Source organism: Schistocerca nitens, chromosome 1 (genome assembly GCF_023898315.1).
Source record: "Schistocerca nitens isolate TAMUIC-IGC-003100 chromosome 1, iqSchNite1.1, whole genome shotgun sequence".
Taxonomy (NCBI): domain Eukaryota; kingdom Metazoa; phylum Arthropoda; class Insecta; order Orthoptera; family Acrididae; genus Schistocerca; species Schistocerca nitens.
In genome coordinates this window covers 202338948-202360218 of record NC_064614.1, presented here as the reverse complement: position 1 = coordinate 202360218, position 21271 = coordinate 202338948, and the positions used below count along the sequence as shown (strand labels likewise).

The 21271-nt window shown below is 43.2% G+C and overlaps 1 protein-coding gene across 2 annotated transcripts in view; it reads right to left on the bottom strand.

Moving 5' to 3' along the window:
* The window catches only part of LOC126245744 (traB domain-containing protein), a 198789-nt gene that overhangs the window by 125297 nt on the left and 52221 nt on the right, over positions 1-21271 (bottom strand). Inside the window, exons 1-3 of one of the 2 annotated variants that reach the window (XM_049948342.1) lie at positions 10531-10654; positions 8715-8938; positions 8464-8578 (exon numbers count right to left, since the gene is read on the bottom strand). In XM_049948342.1, the coding sequence (XP_049804299.1) occupies positions 8464-8578; positions 8715-8938; positions 10531-10576 (385 nt within the window). In that variant the 5' untranslated portion in view covers positions 10577-10654. Of the gene's footprint in view, positions 1-8463; positions 8579-8714; positions 8939-10530; positions 10655-21271 lie in introns of those variants that run through there. The other variant, XM_049948341.1, reaches the window with a different exon arrangement.

The following is a 21271-nucleotide window of genomic DNA, read 5'->3' as shown; positions in this document are numbered from 1 at the left end:
TGTCTGCATGGAGGCATCAACTTTTGGAGTAGGCTTCTGAACCAGGGATGCAAAAGATGTAGCAAATGTGGGAGGTTGCATCGACTTATAGATCTTCTTGGCCTCACCATAGGGGATACGCTTGGTTGTTTTTATTTCCTGGACTTTGTGTTCCTCTAAAAATATTCGTCAGTCCCTACTCCAAACAGGGTGGTTCCCACAGCAATTGATACATTTGGCTGGAGAGGAGCAACCAACTCCTTCATGAGCAGCTTTACCACAATTGCCACAAGTCGCTTCGCCTTTGCATCCTAAGGTGGTATGCCCAAAATGCTGGCATTTGAAACAGCGCATTGGGGTCGGGAAATAAGGCCTCACACTAAGGCGAAGGAAGCCAACTTTAACATGTTCAGGAAGTTTCGTGCTACTGAAGGTTAGAATAAAGGAGTCGGATTTGACAAGATTGCCATCAATCCTCCTCATGATATGTTGGACATCAACGATACCCTCGGGAGCCCACTCACGTTGCAGTTCTTCCTTGGGAATGTCAACTAGATCCCGGCACGTCACAACACTTTTGCTGTAGTTCAAGGTGCTGTGCAGTTCAGTGTCTATGGCATACTCTCCAAGGCATTTAGCAGACTGGAGGTTAGTTGCTTGCTGGGAAGTGGAAGTTTCCACTAGCAAGGTCCCATTACGTAAGTGCTTCACCGTTTTTAAGGAGCCACAGATTCCCTCCAAACCCTTTTGTATATAGAAGGGCGAAACCTTCTCGAAACTACCCTCCTTCCGTTTCACAATGAGAAACACATTCGGGTTACCAGAATGCATTCTGTTACTTAAGACTCGACTTGTCAAAGAAGTGCCAGAGTCAGGGGGACTGACTGCACGAGCCCTCTTAAGAGACTGGGTGTTAGAACCTTCCAGCAGCCCACCCTTTCCGCTGGGAGGAAGAAAAGAGGATTTCGAAGGATGCATCTCGGTCCCACAAGCAGCTAGGAAACTAGAAGTCCACCTAGACAGAGCCCTGCGTGCCTAGGTAAGCCTTATACAACTGGGGTGTGGCAGGTGCCCCAGAGGTTGCCCACTTGCGACTGTCCCACCCCAACAGCCGTGCATCTTACAGGCGCGCAGCACACCGTAAGATTGAGGGGTTTTTATAGAGGTTTACCTTCCTCGCAATCCAGGCGGTCAAGCCAAGATTACCATTCCCCGCAGCTCACAACATTCCACTGCTGCACCATACGGTGGTTGCTGAAGCATGTCCGGGGGTTACGGTGACAGGAGACTGGCGGCGCTGACCAGTCCCCAGCTCAGGACCCCGGGGTCGCCAAGGCCGTACTCAGCAAATGAATGCTGAGCCCCTGGGGGCGTGAAAGGTGCAGACGAAGCTTAGGCCGAGGCGTACACCATGGAGGCGTACATGAACGGACCGCAAGCAGAGGTGGTAAAGGGAAGGACTCCAGTTAGGAGAGAAGGGACTGCACGCGAACCGCAATTGTTAGCCATGACCTGGGCTGCCGATGCGGGAGATGGACTGCCATGGACGGAAAAGGAGACGGTAATTTGGATGCTCAGGAGAACTATGAATGTATGCTGCGTAACTGGCGAGCAGTTGTGCACATCTGATCTGCAATGGAGGACCACAACCTCCACCAGTACGCTGGTCACCGGACTCGTACTAAAAGCTCCTGTCACTAGTCAAACCCCGCAGTGGTGCAGAGGGTGGAGCAAATGCAATGCTGAGGGCACTCCCGAACCATAAACCACACTCCCAATGTCAATTCGGGATTGGACAAGTTCTCTGTAGACCCACGGCAGCATAGAGCAATCTGCACCCCAATTGGTGTTGCTCAGGCGGCGGAGGACATTGAGGTGCTGCCAGCACTTCTGCTTAAGCTGACGAAGATGAGGAAGCCAAGCCAATCGAGTGTCAACTTTGCGGCTGAAAACTAGAGGCTGTGGGCTAGAGCCCATGACTGCAAATTGTGGATGGCTCCCTGTAGGCGACGCTCAGCAACACCAGTACTTGAGCAGCAGTACAAAATGCAGAAGTCATCTGCATACAGAGAAGGTGAACAGAGGGCCCTACAGCTGCTGCTAGACCATTAATGGCCACTAAAAATAGAGAGACTCTCAATACAGAGTCCTGCGGGACTCCATTCTCCTGGATATGGATGGAACTATGGGAGGCACCAACTTGGATACGGAAAATACGGAGCGACATTTATTTTGGATAAACATTGGGTGCAGGCCCCGAAGACCACACTCATACAATGTGGCAAGGATATGATGTTTGAATGGCAGACTCGAGGGACACAAGATTATCAGAGGTAGAGCGACCCTGACGGAAGCCACCCTGACATGAAACCAGTAGGCCATGTGACTACAGTACCCAACCCAACTGACGACATATCATACATTCCAGCAGCTTACAAAGAACGTTGGTGAGGCTGATGGGCCGATAGCTATCCGCACCAAGTGGGTTTTTGCTGGGTTTGAGCACCGGAATGATGGTGCTCTCCCACCATTGCGATGAAAAGACGCCATTGCACCAAATATTGTTGAAGACGACGAGATGTCACTTGTAGTCAGGTGAGAGATGCTTAATAATCTGGCTGTGGATTCAATCAGGCCCAGGAGCTGTGTCGGGGCAATGTGCAAGGGCACTGAGGAGCTCCCACTCTGTAAGTGGGGCGTTATAGGATTCACTGTGGCGGGTAGTGAACGAGAGGATGTTCCCTTCCAGCCGCAGTCTGAGAGTGCAAAAGGCTAGGGGTAATTGTCTGATGCAGAGGCTCAAGCAAAGTGCTCAGCAATTGCATTTGCATTGGTAGATAACATGCCATTTATGGTAACATCAGGAACTCCTGTTGGGGTCTGGTACCTGAAAAGGAGTTTGATCTTTGCCCAAACTTGGGAAGGTGACGTATGGCACCCAATGGTTGAGACATATCTCTCCCAGCACTCCTGCTTCCGTTATTTGATAAGTTGGCGAATGCAGGCACGGAGTCGTTTAAAGGCTACGATGTGCTCCAGGGAAGGGTGCCGCTTATGTCGCTGTAGAGCTCGCCGACGCTCCTTAATTGCTACAGCGACTTCAGGCAGACCACCAAGGGACTGTCTTTCGCCGGGGGCACCCTTAAGAATGAGGGATCACATTTAACGCCATAGAAACGATTGCTGTAGTTACCTGCTCAACCACCACATCGTTGTTACCATGTGCAGGAGATTCAATGGCGACAGCAGAGGTGAAAGTTTCCCATCCGCCTTGTTTAAAGCCCACCTGGGCAGGCACCTGTGGGTCTGATGCCAGGGCAGTGACAGGAAGATGGGGAAGTGGTCACTACCACACAGGGAATCATGTGTTCTCCAGTGGATAGATGGAACAAGGCCAGGACTGCAAACCGAGCGATCAGTGGCCGAATATGTGCTATGTGCCACACTGAATTGTGTGGCAGCCCCAGTATTTAAGAGGCAGAGCTCGAGTTGTGACAGTAAATTTTTGACATCTCTGCCTCGGCCAGTAAGAACTGTACCACTCCACAAGGGGTTATGAGTGTTAACATCTCCCAAAAGTTGGAAAGGTCTGGTGCCTTGATCAATCAGTGCAGCCAATGCATTCAGGGGTAGTGCACCATCTGGAGGAAGATGTACATTGCAGACAGTTATTTCCTGCATCGTCCTTGTCCTGACAGCCACAGCTTGCCACAGCTTCAAGAGGGGTTTGAAGGAGCACAGGTTCACTGCATACTGAGTTCAGAACATTGACACAAACTCCACCTAACACTCGATTATAGTCGCTACAGGTTTCTGTAGTATCCCTTGTAGCCACGGAGGACAGGGGTCCACATTGCCGAGAACCAGGTTTCCTGGAGGGCAATGCAAAAAGCAGGTGTGAAGCTTAATAGTTGCTGTAGCTCAGCCAGGTGGTGGAAAAAAACCACAGCAATTGCACTGGAGGATGACATTATCATGAGGGTGGGAAGGCATGAAGCGCGCCAGGAAGCAGGTTATGCCTCAGGGTCACCTGCTGCCTCCAACTGAGTATTTGTAGCCATTTCTATGGTGGATGAGGCATCAGTGAGATCCAGGTCCACAGGGGACGCTAATATCTCTACTGCATCCTCAGATGCAGAATTGATAGGGAGTGGTGGTGTTGGGGCCAGCAGAGGGTCCTGTTTCTTAGCAGACTTCTTCTTAGTTTGCTTGCTCTCTTGCTTCTCTTAAGGGGCTTGCTGGGAATATTTCTCTGAAGCAGCTTCAGGCATGGAGCAAGACAGTGAAGCTCTTCGTTCAGCAGCTTTTGGCTCCTTGAGCCACTGGCAAGTGTCCACCGTGGCATTAATGGAGACCTTGGAAGAGAGGGCCCCAAGGGACCCTTTCCGCTGTGACAGGAGCCGGAGGAGGCTGTTGCTTCTCCGACAGGGGGGAGGGAACCAATGTCCCCTGCATTTGGGGGGGGGGGGGGAGGCTTGCTCCTGAAGTAGTTGGGAGCAACGGAGGAAGATTTGCCCCCTACCACCAAGGGGGTGGATGTATTCCGATGGCCCAGAGGGCCCACTATTCGTAGCATAGAGTGAGGAACCACTGGCACTTGGGACGGCGATGGTGATGTAGCTGAAGCAAATGCCGACATCAACTGAATGGTGTGTAATCTTTCGAATTTACATTTAGCCTCTGTGTAAGTCAACCGGTCCAGGGTCTTGTATTCCATAATTTTCCGCTCCTTTTGGAGTACTGGGCAGTCGGGCGAGCAAGGGGAGTGGTGCTATCCACAGTTGATGCAAGTGGGAGGTGGCACACATGGAGTATCTGGGTGCAGTGGACATCTGCAGTCTCTACATGTAGTACTGGGTGTGCAGCGGGAAGATATGTGCCCGAACTTGCAGCGCTTAAAGTACCGCATTGGGGGAGGGATGTATGGTTTAACGTCACAGCAGTAAACCATCACCTTGACCTTTTCAGACAATGAATACCCTCAAACGCCAAGATGAAGGCACCGGTAGCAAACATGTTGTCTTTAGGTCCCCTGTAAATGCACCGGATGAAATGAACACCCCGCCGTTCTAAATTGGCACGGAGCTCGTCGTCAGACTGCAAGAGGAGGTCACTATGGAAAATAATCCCCTGGACCATGTTGAGGCTTTTATGGGGAGTGATGGAAACAGGAATATCACCCAGCTTGTCACAGGCAAGTAACATTCGGGACTGGGCTGGGGATGCTGTCTGAATCAAGACTGCGCCGTTTCGTATCTTGGACAGTGCTGTCACTTCTCCAAACATACCCTCAAGGCGTTCAACGAAAAACTGAAGCTTCGTCGGTAGAAAAGAGTCCCCGTCGGTTCTGCTACAGACTAAAAACCACCGGCCGATGTGGCCAAGCGGTTCTAGGCGCTTCAGTCTGGAACCGCGCGACCGCTACGGTCGCAGGTTCGAATCCTGCCTCGGGCATGGATGTGTGTGATGTCCTTAGGTTAGTTAGGTTTAATTAGTTCTAAGTTCTAGGGGACTGATGACCTCAGATGTTGAGTCCCATAGTGCTCAGAGCCATTTGAACCATTTTTGAACCACTAAAAACCGAGGCAAATATGGCTCTCTCCATTCTGTAGCTCTACATTCCTCCCATGGCGTAGGGAGGGAGGGAAATGATTTAGGGTCATACCTGTCAGCATTGTATTCTATCTTGTCCTCCTTAGAGATTGCTGGTGCCATACAGTCACCAGCAAGAGACGACTTAGTCTGCTTCATTGTGGGTCGTCCGCTCTGATGCCACCCACTCCGATCAGGGGCTCTCCCCACAGGTGCCACTCAGCCACAGCAAAGGCCAACTGGCATGATGGCCGTTGCCGGGAGTCCTGATGCCCCAGGAAGACAGGCAGTACGTGGGCGGTTTACAGCTCAGGCATCAGCAGTGCAATCCACGTGTTGTCAGGAGACTACCACCAAATGGGTACATGAAGGCCCCATCACAACGGACTGGCTACTGTGCTAGATATTGGGTGCAGAGAAATCCAGTATTGTCATGGAGGCGAAAGAGGACAGGAGACAATGGATGATGACATACCCCGGAAGGTGTCCTGACCCAAATAGTTGAATCGCAGGGGGCAATGCGTCCTTACCCAAATGGCCGGCACTTCTGTAGAATTTGGAAAGTGACAGGTCAAACAGTAGAATGGGACCTGAACTCATAGAGCCAAAAAGTGTGAGACTCCTTTTAGTCGCCTCTTACGACAGGGAGCAATACCTCGGGCCTTTTCTAACACCTAACACCCGGACCCGCAGGGGATTACAGAAGAGGTCAAAATATGTATGGTGAATTATTTAATCGACAAGAACTGGATTTCACCGAAACCACTGACAGCAGTCTGATATCACAATGTGATTTGTAGTCTGTTTCTGCAGAAGAGGGTTCTGGAGGTTAACATCATATTTTACATTGATGATCTTACAGCCTCTCTCCTCTTCCTGCACTTTTCAACTGAAGTAATACTGATTACACATTTTTACTTGGCCCCCTAGTGGAGGATTCTGGGAGCAGATGCTTGCTATCAGCTCGTAGTCCACTGGCTACTGAGACAAGCCCAGTTTCCTTTTCCCAGAGCAGCCAGCTCATAGCTTAGAAAAGAAATGAACATGTAATGGACTGATGCATTGCAGAAGTGACGCAGAAGTTTGCTCATTTTTGTAAATAATATTAGCAATCACTATACACAACAATGCACACAGAACAAGACTATGTTCACAATGACTACTTATTGTTACGGCACACAACACTGTTACACAGCTATGGTTGGCAACGAGTGTAAATATATTGGAGCACCATGAATACAGTCACCTTCCACCAATAAGAGGGGCCCAGTAAAAATGTGCAAGCAGTATATAAACTGCCTATTCATTAGAGGACCTGAAGATGATGAACTACTTATTTGCTGAAAAACTGTGTAGTTTCCACAACAGCATACAACACTATACCTGAGAGCCTTTCTAACAGTTATTACATGAGGAAACCCTATAACAGTGCCTTTTCTGGTTGTTGCAAAACAATTTGTTGGACTAAGCCACTTATCTTCTATCCAGCAACATTTTTTCCTTCCTTCCTGGAAAGAAGAAGGGTCAAACTATTTTAAAATTGTTTTAATCCCCTCCTTGTGAGTATTTATTACAGTCAATAATTTTTGTTTGTAACCACATGACTTCACTAAATACTTCATGTCATTGTGTACATTAAAAACAATAGCATTAATATCTCGAAAATGATAGTTGCTACTCACCATATAGTAGACATGCTGAGTTGCAGATAGGCACAACAAAAAGACTGTCGGAAATGAGCTTTCAGCCAACAAGGCCTTTGTTGAAAACACACACACACACACACACACACACACACACACACACACACACACACACCTGACCACAATCTGTGGCAGCTGAAGCCAGGGTGCCTTCTGACTGACTGACTGCCAGGAGGCAGTTTGGCATCAGCTGGCTGCAAGTGTGTGTGTGTGTGTGTGTGTGTGTGTGTGTGCGTGTGTGTTTTGTTGTCTATTTTCAACATAGACCTTGTTGGCTGAAAGCTCACTTCCGAAAGTCTTTTTGTTGTTTCTATAACTCCGACTCAGCATCTCCACTATGTGGTGAGTAGAAACTATCCATTTCATAATACTGTTACATTCCATCCTGGATTTTCCACTGTTTAATTTAATATTAATATCTGTTACAGCTACGTACAATTTAATTCTGATGTTTGGACAAAGAAGCAAAACCATTTGAAGAAATTTTGTACAGTTGCATGTATTTAAGCATAAAAACAGGAAAAAAAGAAAAGAAAAGCAATATTACATTTGTCTTTCAGAACAATTACCTTCACTTTCAAAGATGGTACAGCAAGCAATTTAACAATCTCCAAAAGAAAAGAAAAGCAATATTACATTTGTCTTTAAGAACAATTACCTTCACTTTCAAAGATGGTACAGCAAGCAATTTAACAATCTCTAGGTGGTACAGCAGGCAATTTAACAATCTCATTATAAGTAGAAGCAGAATTTTAATTGTGCCAACTTCATAAATATTTTAAGGCACAAAAAATACTTTTAAAGCACTGGGAAGGCTTTGCAAGCATGTGAACACCCTTCCACAACAGTGAGATACTGCCCCACTACGATTCACAATTGGAGGTGTGTACAAACGTGTCAACTTTATACACTTTTAAAAGTGTAAATGCAGAAGATTCTACACATCTGATACTTATTTTTATTTGTCAGTTAATTCTGTGTGTAAAAGGTTGCACATGGATACTGGCATCACAATTACAGAGAATATTTAGATCACCACCCCCAGTTTTAAAGAAGAAAGACGAAAAGTATTTAATCTAGGGTGAGTGTATTAATTTATGAAGGGGAAAAAAAGAATAAGAGTAATTTTTGGAAAGTGTTTTCCACAGTAATAGTAAAGTCCTGCATACTGCGGAAAAGAATATCTTACCAAAATTTATATTTTTAGCTTCTTCTAAAATAGTCTTCTCATCCAACTGTAAAATATTGACACGTGCTCTACATAATTCCACTAGAACGATGTGGGGCTGCACAGCTCTTATTATCTACAGTATAAACAAATCCTTATTAGCCAAAAATTAAAACAAATTAACAGTGAAATGTGTAACTGTAATATATTCTGATAATTATGACAAGGACAGAAAAAAAGAGAGATTGAATTTCACAAAAGATGTAGTTTACCTTCGAGACATCTTCCTGACTTTCCACACTGAAGTGTGCAGTGCCAATCAGATATACTTTGGCACCAGCAGGTGTTGTCAATAATGTTACTGTATCAGGCAGATTTTTGTCAATGGACGTGTCATATGCTGATAGAGATGTTGGAAGTATTGGTATTTTCTTAGTGTCCAAATCAGAATCATTGTCTTCTATATCCGATTCCAGTCCAGATGCTACACTCTCTTCTGCAAATGATTATCAAAAATTAGCTCGTCATAATTTTAAGGTAAGAAAGACAGCTGCAGTAGTCATATATAGTTGACAAAATTCGCCCGAGTACATTAAAGAGTCTCTAAAATAATCATCTGAGCAGCTTCAAAACAAAGATGGACGAAATCACTATCCTGCACCATTGGCTTGTACCTCTCCTAAAAAAAACAAGAGCTCACTGTTCATGCAAATACATTACTTCTTTTTGAGCTTATTACTGTCTCTCTTTGGTTTAAAATCTTATTGACAGAAAGTTAAACTTCAGCACATTAATCATCAATTACAACAATTACTTTTAATAAAATTCTTGGTGTTAATATAACAAAATAATTTCATGTAATTATAATGCTACATTTCTCTGCAACTCTCAAGACTATTATTCAACTGGCCAAACTCTACAAACCATTGAAATACCAACATTACCCTCATACTTCATTTTGTAATCAATCTAACAAAATGAAAGTATATAATTTTTTGTCAAATTTGTGTACATCAAGACAAATGGTGGAAATACTCATAATGAAAACCAAAACACCATCCATTTCCTCTATTTATCATCACTGAAATACTTACCAAAGAATAGATAACATTTCCCATTCTCAGCCCATTCACTTTATGAATCATCAGAAACTGTATATGGATGGGAGCAGGTAATCTTATAGCTTTCTTTTACTTGGTGAACTGTGTGCTACAATCATTTTGGCTCTACAATGCATACTGAAATGATTCACTTCTGGGGAACGAGACTTACTGAATCAATGTGCTAGATTAGGGCACAAAAAGAATCTCTGGCTTTCACAGCCATTCGATCCACCTCAGAACATCTGGAAGGGCAACTTAAAAGTCTCACTCTGCTGCTGCCAACCCCTCCCCCTCCTCCTCCACCCCCAACTTTCTTCCAAAGTCCATGATTATGTTCCTTTGAATCATTTTGCAGAATAACAGATAGTCAGAGAAAGGCTTATGTAAAGCTTAAGATCTGTTCCAGAAGAAACACATTCACTTTGTGGCAAAGTATCCACTGCAAATGACATAGTAATAGCATGTACTGGGCATGGATTGAAAATTGCTCTTTCTTGATGATTTACTGTCGCATCTAGGTCATCCCATATATCAAATGCATCAAGATAAGTAATATATTCTTGACAAGTACAGTCAAATAACATGCTGTGTATTCCAAAGGCCAATCTGGTCTTGAAAGCAAACATACCAAGAAGAAGTGCTAAAAGGATATGTGGAAATGAATTCTTGCTACATGCTTGGATACATGGGGTACGGAGGAAGTTGATATGCAGCAGAAATAAAAATACTACACTATTCTTAAGCTGTTTCCAGTTTACCTGAAACTATTTTTGGAAATGTTGGATATTCTTAAACAAAAGGTTGTGACAGAAATACACCAAGTAACTGTACAGACAGCCTTTTTTATTTTTTGTTTAAAAAACTCTAACAACTTCATTAATACATTACTTTCACACAGTTTTCTGAAATTTACAAGACTTCTAATACCATACATGGTGAAAACTACATTCAATACATAAATTAATACTTTAATTACACTTTTTACCCTTGATATGAAATTTTGCTCTTCTCTTTTTAAGCACCAGTGGCATCTTTGCTGGATTAAAGAGAAAAGTGAGCTTGCCACTACATTCACTAAAACGTACGCAGGTATTCCAGTTAAGCCAAGGAAGCCTTACAACTTCTAAACAGCTTACATCTATCTCACAGCCATGAGCTTGTATTTCTGCGTGGTTTGCCTACACTCACTCAACTATTATGTTTGGAAGCTTCACCACAAGGTAATATTTAAACATTATGTAGATTAGGTCAAACTCTTACATATGAGAGAGAGAGAGAGAGAGAGAGAGAGAGAGAGAGAGAGAGAGTTCTAATTATGTTACTGGATTACTTCTGAACTGATACTGAATAATCTAGACAATATCTATTTCTTTTCAAGAGTATGAACCAAAAGTTTCTGTCATATCAGAATCCTTTTATTATCTTAGCCAGTATCTTTCTAAGGCCGATGTAGGCCTATGTTCTTGACCAATCTCTCACTTTTCACTGCTTCGTAATTTTGTTTTTCTTCAGTATTCTCTAATTATATAGAATTTTGCAGGTCAAAACCTTATTCAGAAATTAATGAAAACATGCTGATTGCTACCAAAAATTGGTTAATAGAAAAAAATTTAGGTGACATAGGTTCTAGGAAATTTCTGTACAGTTTACAGTAACCCTCGCAATACAAAGGGTGGGGGAGTACTTTAAGTACACATTTTGAAAATATTGAAATCTAATTAGTCTTTTTATATTTTAAAACTCTTAAAAAATAATGTTTTTAATGACTTCTTCAACTGGAGACCAGAAATTTTTCAGTTAAACTTAACACAAGAAGTGAAGTATTAGTAGTGGATGTCACTTTTCCAGTGATGTCATATACAATATTTTCAGCTTTAGGGCTTTACTTACATGCTAATATTTCTTTAAAAAGTATGCTGAGAGTTAAAATTAACAAAAATTAATGAAACTTGTATTTAAAATTTTTTTGTGGTTGCCATAGAACAGTTCATAGTACATGTTACTGAAAGTACTGTGATACTACTGAGAGTGTGCTAAATGATATTTTTAGTTTTTGTGCCCTACTTTCGCATCTGTAACTCTTTGATACTTGAAAATTCAAATCTACAGGGTCCTTTCTGTTGACCTAGAATTGTGCAGTGTGGCAAGCAGCAAGGTTTCACAGTACAAGTACAGAAAAAAATCCAAAAATTCTTAATTTGTTGTTAGATCACACAATACATATATATTTTTTTGGTCATTTTTTAGCTGTCTGTCTGGCTGTTCATCTTATAAGACTTCTTTTTCTTTCAAGTAAATTGGTGTATCAAGTTCAAATTTATGTCATGTACTAAACTCTATGGCCCCTTGGTAGAGTAAAAAATTTAAGGTTATAAGTCAATGCAATGGAAAGATTCAGTCATTTGTCACATATTTTGGCACTTGCAAACTCACTCATCAAAACCCATGAGGTACTTCTCACTGACGCCGAATCATGAAATTTGGCTAGAAGCAATGCTACACAGTACAAATAAAGTAAAAAAAAAAATCTGAAACTCATTAAATTGCTATTATATCAAAATAAAAATATCTTTCTGCCATTTAAATTTTAGCAGTAACACCACACAAACAGACGTTTGGATATTGCTTTAAGCAGTTCTACGACTTACTGGAGCTATTTCATTTACTTAGTTTGTGCCTTTTCCTGTAAGTCTTCAGGTTTAACAGAAGTTGATAGAGAGGCAGAATATTTTCTCCAGACAATTTATATGAAAGTGAAAGGCATACAATATCAAAACTCAGCAGCAGGAATAAATAATTATGATGTACTACAAAATACGTCAGAACGATTTTCTAATTCTACATCCTGTACTTCTTTTATTCTTGTTAGTCCATTCTATTATATGAAAATATACATTGTGTTGCAACATTTTAGCCTTCCTAATATGTAAACCAGCGTTTTGGTGCATTTTCAATAGATCCTTCATAGATCTACAAATCTAGTTACACGTACTTTTTGTAAACGGCAACTTGACCAAGGCTCCCTATTTCTGGACTGGCTGAAGATGTTACACTACAGGCTATCTGTGTTTTGTGACAGTCAAGATTGGCAATCTCAAAATCCACTACATATGTCTACAACAGCCATTATGAAGTTGCAGTTGTGTTATGCTGTGACAAAGCAGTAAGCATATGTGTAGGCCCAGTACTGTGTGACAGAAGTGCAACTTGTTCTGTCTGTGCTTCCACTCTCTCATCAGTTGTCTATGTTTTGTGTCTGACTGTCAGGACAACGTAAACAAGAAGTAGTTCATTCCCAATTAACAATCACTTTGTTTTCAGGTATTCCCTCAAATCAGCCTTCAATATCAATATTTTAATTTTCTATTTTAGTTCAATACATTTCGAAGCTATCATTCAATTCTGAAGGATTGATCTGTTTTGAGAATCACATCTGCTTCAATTTATCATAATTTAAATCAGATTTTCCACATAACATGCTTCAAGTGAAAAAAATTCTCTGGTTATGTCTCATGACATATTTAGGATAAATTATACAAAAGGTACAGTCAGTGATTTAACAACACTCTGGGATTTTCATTAGTTGGTTTTTCTTTATGGTTGGACTGGCTCCTGCTGTTCAAACAGGAACATCCTTAATTAATAGTACTGGGGAATACAATAATACTCACAAGACAAGGGCTACCACAATATTATTGCTGCAGCAAAAACATAAAAATATTTTTTAAAAAATGACACTTTGTGCAACACCTAAAGACAAATATACGAGACAGACAGGTCAACATAATCACAGAATTCATCTCAATATCCCGATACCGTTTTAGAAAAAAGATTTTCGCTGAGGCTGTTCTTCTCATATTGAAGTATGCTACTAAAGATAAAGGAACCAGTCTCTGTGCAAGTGAAGTCTACCTGTGATCAAACTTATCATGTGACTACAATAGCCCAGGAAAAAGTTCTGCATACAGTAAACTTGAGAATTTTTTAATTGTAGCAACACGGGCACAATCATTTATTCTAAGAGACTATCAAATGAAAGGAATACATGAGGTGGGTAGAATTTGCATCAGTATAATGTCTTCCACACACTTATCTATGCCTAGCAGGTAGGATTAAAAATGTTACTATACTGCATCACAGTACATGATGCAAGGCTAATATGACACAATCAAAAGTCTGCTTCTACAAGGGGAAGTCATAAAATAAAGTCTCATAAAATTTAATATTTTGTTTGTCTGCAGGTACATTTTTTCCATTCTGGTACACACTGAAATCCCCATGCTAAGGTAGTGCAGCACACTCTAGAGGAGGCAAAATATAGCACCACAGCCCATCTCCAGTTTATCAGTTGCCTGCCCAATTCTGTTTTGCTCCTCTACCAGTGTACTGCAGAACTGTGGCACAGTGATGTCAATGTGTACAAAGTCTACAGACAAATAACTACATTACATAACTCGAGTTTTTTTGTAAGGATGTAATTAAAGCTTTATGATTATCCCTTGTATGTGTTGAATGGTACTAAACTTTTAAGTGCCCACCACAGTACAAGAAGCTAAATAACAATTTCTTTCCAAAAGATGATTTGTTTTCAACCATTATGTCACTGTCTATCTGCAGCCCCGTGTCAGTCAGAGACGTTGGATCACTGGAAATAACTACAGTCAAGGACATGCTACTCATTCTCTGCAGATGAGAGAGAGAGAAGTGAAGGCAACAAAATGAGATTTAACACCCCTTGCTGAAGAGGTCATTTGAAGTAGAGTACCTTCTTAAATGAAACTATCGACCTGCCCTGGCTTTGCACAGATAGCACTAAGTAAGTATGTTTGGATGACTTGTGTGGCACAGCAGTAATAACGGACAATCTGTTTTACTCTTTGGTTTTTGTAAGTATTTTTTGTATTGACTCATGTTCAGTTGATTCGAGTTCAAACTTTAGTTAATAAAAAGTTATTGCTTGACTACTTCATTGTATTTCTTCAGCGGAAGGAGATAAGCTGTAGTGACCAAAGTAGTGACCCCGACAGCTCTACCCCAGCATGTCGAAGGCCACTGGAAGCCCCCGAGCTTCTTCTCCCGTAAGCTTACGTCGTCACAAGTGATATGGAGTGCTTACGATAAGGAATTGCTGGCAATTTATGAAGCTGTCAGACATTTCTGGCAACAAGTGGAAGCCAGGCCATTCACGGTTTCCACAGACCACAAGCCGATTACTTTCGCCTTCAGTAGGAACAAGGATGCCTGCTCACAACGACAATTTAGACAACTTGAATTCATCGCTCAATTCACGACTGAGCTGCAGCATATAAAAGGATCTGAGAACGTCATGGCAGATTTCCTGTCTCAGTTGGATTCAATCTCTCAGGCTACTGACTACAAGGAGCTAGCTGCTGCGCAAGATACGGACCAATAACTCGTCGAATTCCATTGCGACAGTACATCTGGGTTATGTCTGCAACAAAGACAACCTGCTGGTGAACGTCTGAGAGTTTTGGGCAATGTATCACAGGGAAAACCAAGACCTTTTGTACCTACGAAAGTGCAATGGCAATTATTGGCAGCGTCCATGGGCTGGCTCATCCAGGAATAAACACCAGCGTCAAACTGATGACGAACAGATTTGTGTGGTCCAACATAAAGAAGGACTGCCGTAGTTGGGCAAAAACATGCTTAGACTGTCAGAGGGTCAAGGCTGGACGACACGTGCACAAAGCACTTATGACGCAACATTTCACACATGTGCACCTGGACATCGTGGGACCTCTATTGCCATTGGAAGGATACCATTACCTCCTCACTGCAGTGGACCGCTTCATCAGATGGGCGGACGCGGTTCCATTACCGGACATTTCCACAGAAACGGTGGCACGGGTATTTCTTTTGACATGGATCGCACGATACGGCTGTGGCAGGGGATTTTAAATCATTTTAGTTCAGTCAATTTGCATAAAACATTAATAAACTATATACACAAACCTTTCTGGTGAACCAGTTTACCTATTAAAACAGTATCAAAATCACTACAGTAGTTTCTTGAGGGGGATGTTCACTACATACAGAAAAAAGTGGTGGGGATGTCAATTTAGTAACATCTATAGATAAAAACATGGCCCAGTATTAGCTGCATCCTTTCCTGGCATTGTCCTTAGTTTATGGAAGCCATAGGAATACCAAAATTTGCCGTCTGGATAGGAATTTGACATCTGCTCCTTGTAAATGTGAGTCCAGTGTTTTTGACCACTGTGATGCTTCACTCAGCAGAGATGATGTGATGTAGATGATACCAACTGAGAAGCAACTGCAATGTGTATCCTGTCATTCAGTCATCTAGTAATACGGTTCTGTAGCTGGAAGTTCATATGTATCAGAATCTGGCGGCAGAACAATCCCTTATAGTCACATCCAAACAACCATACAGTATTCAAACTTGATTACGTATTTTGTAAAGCAATGGGTCAATGAGAAACAATACCAAATGGAAAACAATAAAATGAAGAGACAGAAGGTTTTGCAAATATTAGGGCAGAGGTGCTAAAAACTACAGCTGAAGAGGGGTTGCAGTGGCAACAAGGCATGGTGTGACGTAGCATATAGCTCTATAGCATATCTGAGCATTCATATTTCACTGCTTAATGCTTGTTTAATGTGAGGCGTCTATGAACGGCCATAATGAAACAATTCAGGGCCCACATTTGCTGAGTCATGAGCAATACCATACAGATGGAATCATTTGGAGCCCTTACTGCTTCAACCTCATTCAATATCTGAATGATTTGGATTCTTTGCCCAGCCCGAGTGTCGATATGGAGAACAGGTCAGAGATATTTGGCCTACATACTCCAGCCACAGCTTGCTTCCAGGTAAGGCACTGCCCCTGTAGCAAGCATATCACATGGAGCCATCCACTGATGAGAGGCTCGCTGTAAACACCATGACCTGACACTTGACCATCTTTGAAGCCTTTAGTTACGCACCTCTGAACAGTAATTCTGATCTTCCTACATTACATTTGTGATTTTGACAGCTCCATGAACTGCTGAATGCACTAAAGATGCTGCCATAGACCTAAGGAATGGCCTGTTAGTTCCTTTGGTCTGTGCGTTATCACCAATGTGAGTGGTCATAAACTGTGTTCTACCTGAAAGGTGGCGATAAGAACTTTCCATACACAAATGAATTACAGACATTGGCTGCGAGTGGGCATTGATGTAAATCAATGGGAAAAGTCGAAAATTTGTTTTGGACCAGAATTCAGTTGTTTTGACCGCTAGGCCACACAATGGTCATCCACTACCCTAGCATGCCTCCCATCAGAACCAAATTTTCAACTCATCCACGTATGATGAATGTATAGCCCCCTTTTCTTCTAACTGTGCAATTATTCCAATGAAGCATGGATTTGAGTTTCTAAAGTTGTGGCAGCAGCAGCTTCAGCTGCAAAAGCAACAGCAGATATTCCTGTTATAACTGCTGCAAAACCACAATAGTAAGCAGCTGCAGTTTCCTCATCTCCCCCTCTACCATATGCTTGCTTAAATGAGGCAAATGAGACTCAGGAGGTCGATGTACCTCACTTTATTCTTCACTGCAAGGCAAGTCAAATAACTGAGACTGAACATAAGTGTATGCTCTTACTGTCTTTTAATAATAAATTTCACAAAGTGGTGCAGAAACTACACCCACTCTCAAATCCTAGTAGTTAAGAGTTTCTCTGAGGTTTGTCATTTGCACCACCGCAGCTAGGCTACAGTTTAATCAAAGTCTTAAGGGATGTAAGCAATCCTACACAGCATGAGCTGCTCACTTGCAAGGCATTGTACACAAGTATGCTTTTACCTTTAAACAGTGCACTGCATTGCATGCAGAATCCTTAATCTGCGATAGTATTATACATCTTGATGCTGTCAGAGAAGTTGGTGCGAAGGCTTTAGTCGTAGGATGCAACCCTGTGAGAAATATTGCATCAGCATAAGCTATCTTACACGATTTCTCTGGTATCAACATTGTTAGTGGTATTACTCATCATTGTGCTCTACGATCAACTTATGACTTCCAATCAACCTCATCATCCGATTTTCCAAGTATCCGTATGTTCGGTAGTCCAGCTACACAAGATTCAGTAGTTAGTACAGTAATTAGGGGACCACCGCCTTCACTGTCACTGGACGCACAGAAACAGAAGTGCTTTGTTTACCCTCAGCATATTCCAAAGCGAGCAGAAGCTCATGCACAATTTCCTCCTCACCATCGTGAAAAGGTCCCAACAAGTTTTTGCCATCAAATTGTATTCAGATCGTGGCACATGACATCAAAAAAGTCACTGTCCTTTACATGACATTACCTGTTTTGCATGCTTCAAACTGGAGCACCTAACGAGTGTCTGCCTTGGCCACAACAACATTCACTATTAGTGTGCTGCAAGCTATTTTGCTGGTGCCCATACCAGCAGCAGGGAATGCAAAGCTCAAGCTGCAACTGGACATCAATGGAGCAAGGGTTAAATATTGGTTTTGGAATGAGTCTTATTGGTAAGGTTGGTGGAAAAAAAGTGTTTCCAATGCACGGACCAGGAGAAGGTTGTCAACAGGTCAAGCATGATTAAATTTGGGAGTGGAGCAAAAAATAAGACTTTTGGAAGTGACTGATACTTCTGTGGGACTAAGGCTTTTGGAAGAAAGGTTCATGGCCGTGTTTCCAGTCTGTTTAGGTTCTGGATTCTGTATGGTGGTAGGAATGAGTTTCTGAGGGTGTGGTACATGTAGTAGGCTTGCAAGGAAGGGTTTGTCGGCTATGAAGGGAGGTGAGGGAGGTTTGGAGTCTCTACAGAGGTGGTGGATAGTTGTAATTCAAGGTGAGAGTAGGAGGTGAACAGGTTGGAGATTTTTTTGAAGTGGTGTAGTGCATGTTGCTGTAGTTCCTGGAAGCAAGAGTTTCACTGTGAGAGATGGGATGCAAGAACTTGGGACTGCAGAGCAGGAGAATTCTACATATGAAGAGAATGTACTGCAAGCAGGTTTGCGCCTGATTTACATGGTTTTGCAGGACTAGGTTGGTGAGGGCTATGGACTGACAGAATTCAAACAGATAGAGGTCATTCTGGAAGGAGGGGTCACAGCTAGAGATTGGTAATTTGATGATCAGGCCATTTGAGTGGATGCCAAGAGCTAGGCAACAACAAAGGGACAGCATGTTGGTTCGGGTTCTAGGTACAAACAGGGAAATTATTCTGTATTTTTACGGATGGAAGGAGCAAAGATCCATAGAGGTAGATAAAAAATGTGCAATAATACATGGGAAATACAATAACTGAATAGATGAAGTATGGGGAAAAATTGAAATCTGAGGGAGCAGTGCTGATAGTGAAAGGTGAAACAAAGTAAAATTGTTGTGAAAACACAATAATATCAAAGAGAAAAACATAAATAAATAAGAAGACGCTGTGAGATGCAGTTTGGTGGATGGATATGTGTGAACAGAGGAGGCAGCAGGTGTAAATGGATTAGATCCTCACTCACAACTACTTCCCTTTTGAGGGCATCACCTACAAACAAATCCATGGTACGGGAATGGGTACCCATATGGCACCATCCTATGCTACCTATTCAGGGGCTATCTAGTGGAATTCTTCCTAACCACTCAGAATCCAATACTTTCACCTGGTTCATATTTATTCATGCCATCTTCATGATCTGGACTGAGGGTGAGGACAACCTATCCACATTACTCCAGAACCTCAACACCTTCTGCCACGTTCACTTTAGCTGGTGCTCCTCAGCCCAGCAAGCCACCTTCCTCGATATCGAGCTCCACCTCAAGGATGGCTACGTCCAGCGTCGGTTTAAGGCCCAAGTGACACAAACCGCCACTTGGGGAATCAAGCTAAGAGGGGCACCAGAGACTAAACAGCTGAGAGATTTCCATACAGGACATAAAACAATTAGTTACGGCCACTTGGGGCACTAAGCTTCGAGGGGCACCAGCAGCGGCCAAGAGCAAGGTTCCTATACATCTGTATCACACTTAGTAGTGTAAACTGACATGGTTGTAATGTATAAGGGGAAAAGGGGGGAGGGGGGAAAGAGAGGGGAGGTACCAAATGATAAAGAGCTTTTTTTTTTTTTTTTTTTTTTTTTTTTTTTTTTTAGGGCGCAAAACTGCTATGGTCATTAGTGCCCAGCCCGTGACTTAGGAAACAGTAAAAAACCGAAATTGAAAACCAGCAGCAATGGTAACAAGGTCATAAAAGTGGAGAAACTAAAAGCAGAAGGAATGCTTAAAAATCCACTACAGAAAGGGGTTGGTTGTCCCCAAAAAAGGCTTCAAATGACTGACGTCATTTCACTGTCATTAATAAACTGGAGAACGCGGTCGGCTGAGCGCGTGTCATCTGCTAAAATCGACGATAGATCAGGCGATAGCTGTAGACGGGAGTGTAACGGATTAAAATAGGGGCATTCAATTAAAAGGTGTCTTACCGTCCACAGCTGAGAGCAGTGGGGACAGAGTGGGGGAGGATCGCCGCTTAAAAGATGTCCATGGCTAAAAAGACAGTGCCCTATCCGGAGTCTGGCTAAAATTACCTCCTCCCGACGACGCGTTCGGGAGGAAGAGGTCCAAGCGCAAGGAATGGCTTTCACTTCCCGCAATTTATTATGGGGAAGTGTTGACCAATGCGCATGCCATAAATGAGCAACTTTTCGACATAAACCGCTCCGTAGATCGGTAAAGGGAAGCGACTGAATAGCTGGCCGAGGAAGAGAGACTGCAGCCTTGGCCGCTATATCGGCCGCCTCATTCCCACAGATACCAGCGTGTCCCAGGAGCCAGAGGAACGCCACCAAGACGCCCCCCAGGTGGAGCAAGCGCAGACAGTCCTGAATCCGGTGGACCAGAGGGTGCACAGGGTAAAGAGCTTGGAGACTGAGGAGAGAGCTGAGAGAATCTGAGCAGATAACGTACTGTATCCGCCGATGGCGGCGGATGTAGTGGACAGCCTGGAGAACAGCGTAAAGCTCCGCAGTATACACCGAACACTGGTCGGGAAGCCGAAATTGATTTGGGGTGTCGCCAACAATATAGGCACTCCCTACACCTAACGATGTTTTCGAGCCGTCGGTGTAAATAAATGTGGCGTCCGTCATTTGTGCACATAGAGCAGCAAATGCCCGACGATAAACAAGTGTAGGGGTACCATCCTTGGGAAATCGACAAAGGTCACGGAGCAGGCAGATCCGGGGGCGGAGCCAAGGCGGTGCTGTACCCCAAGTTGTCAAGAAGGTTTTAGGAAAGCGGAAGGAAAGAGAATGGAGCAGTTGACGAAAGCGGACTCCCGGGGGTAGTAGGGAGGAGGAGCGGCCTGCATACCCTACATCAAAGGAGGCGTCGAAAAAAAGGTCATGGGCCGGATTAGCAGGCATGGAAGATAGATGGCTAGCGTAACGACTTAGAAGGACTGCTCGCCGATTGGACAGTGGAGGTTCAGCAGTCTCAGCATAAAGGCTTTCCACAGGGCTAGTGTAAAAAGCTCCAGACACTAAACATAATCCACGGTGGTGGATAGAGTCGAGACGCCGAAGAATAGACGGCCGAGCAGAGGAGTAGACTATGCTTCCATAATCCAATTTCAAGCGCACTAAGGCGCGATAGAGGCGGAGAAGGACCACTCGGTCCGCTCCCCAGGAGGTACGATTCAGGACACGGAGGGTGTTAAGCGATCGCAGACAGCG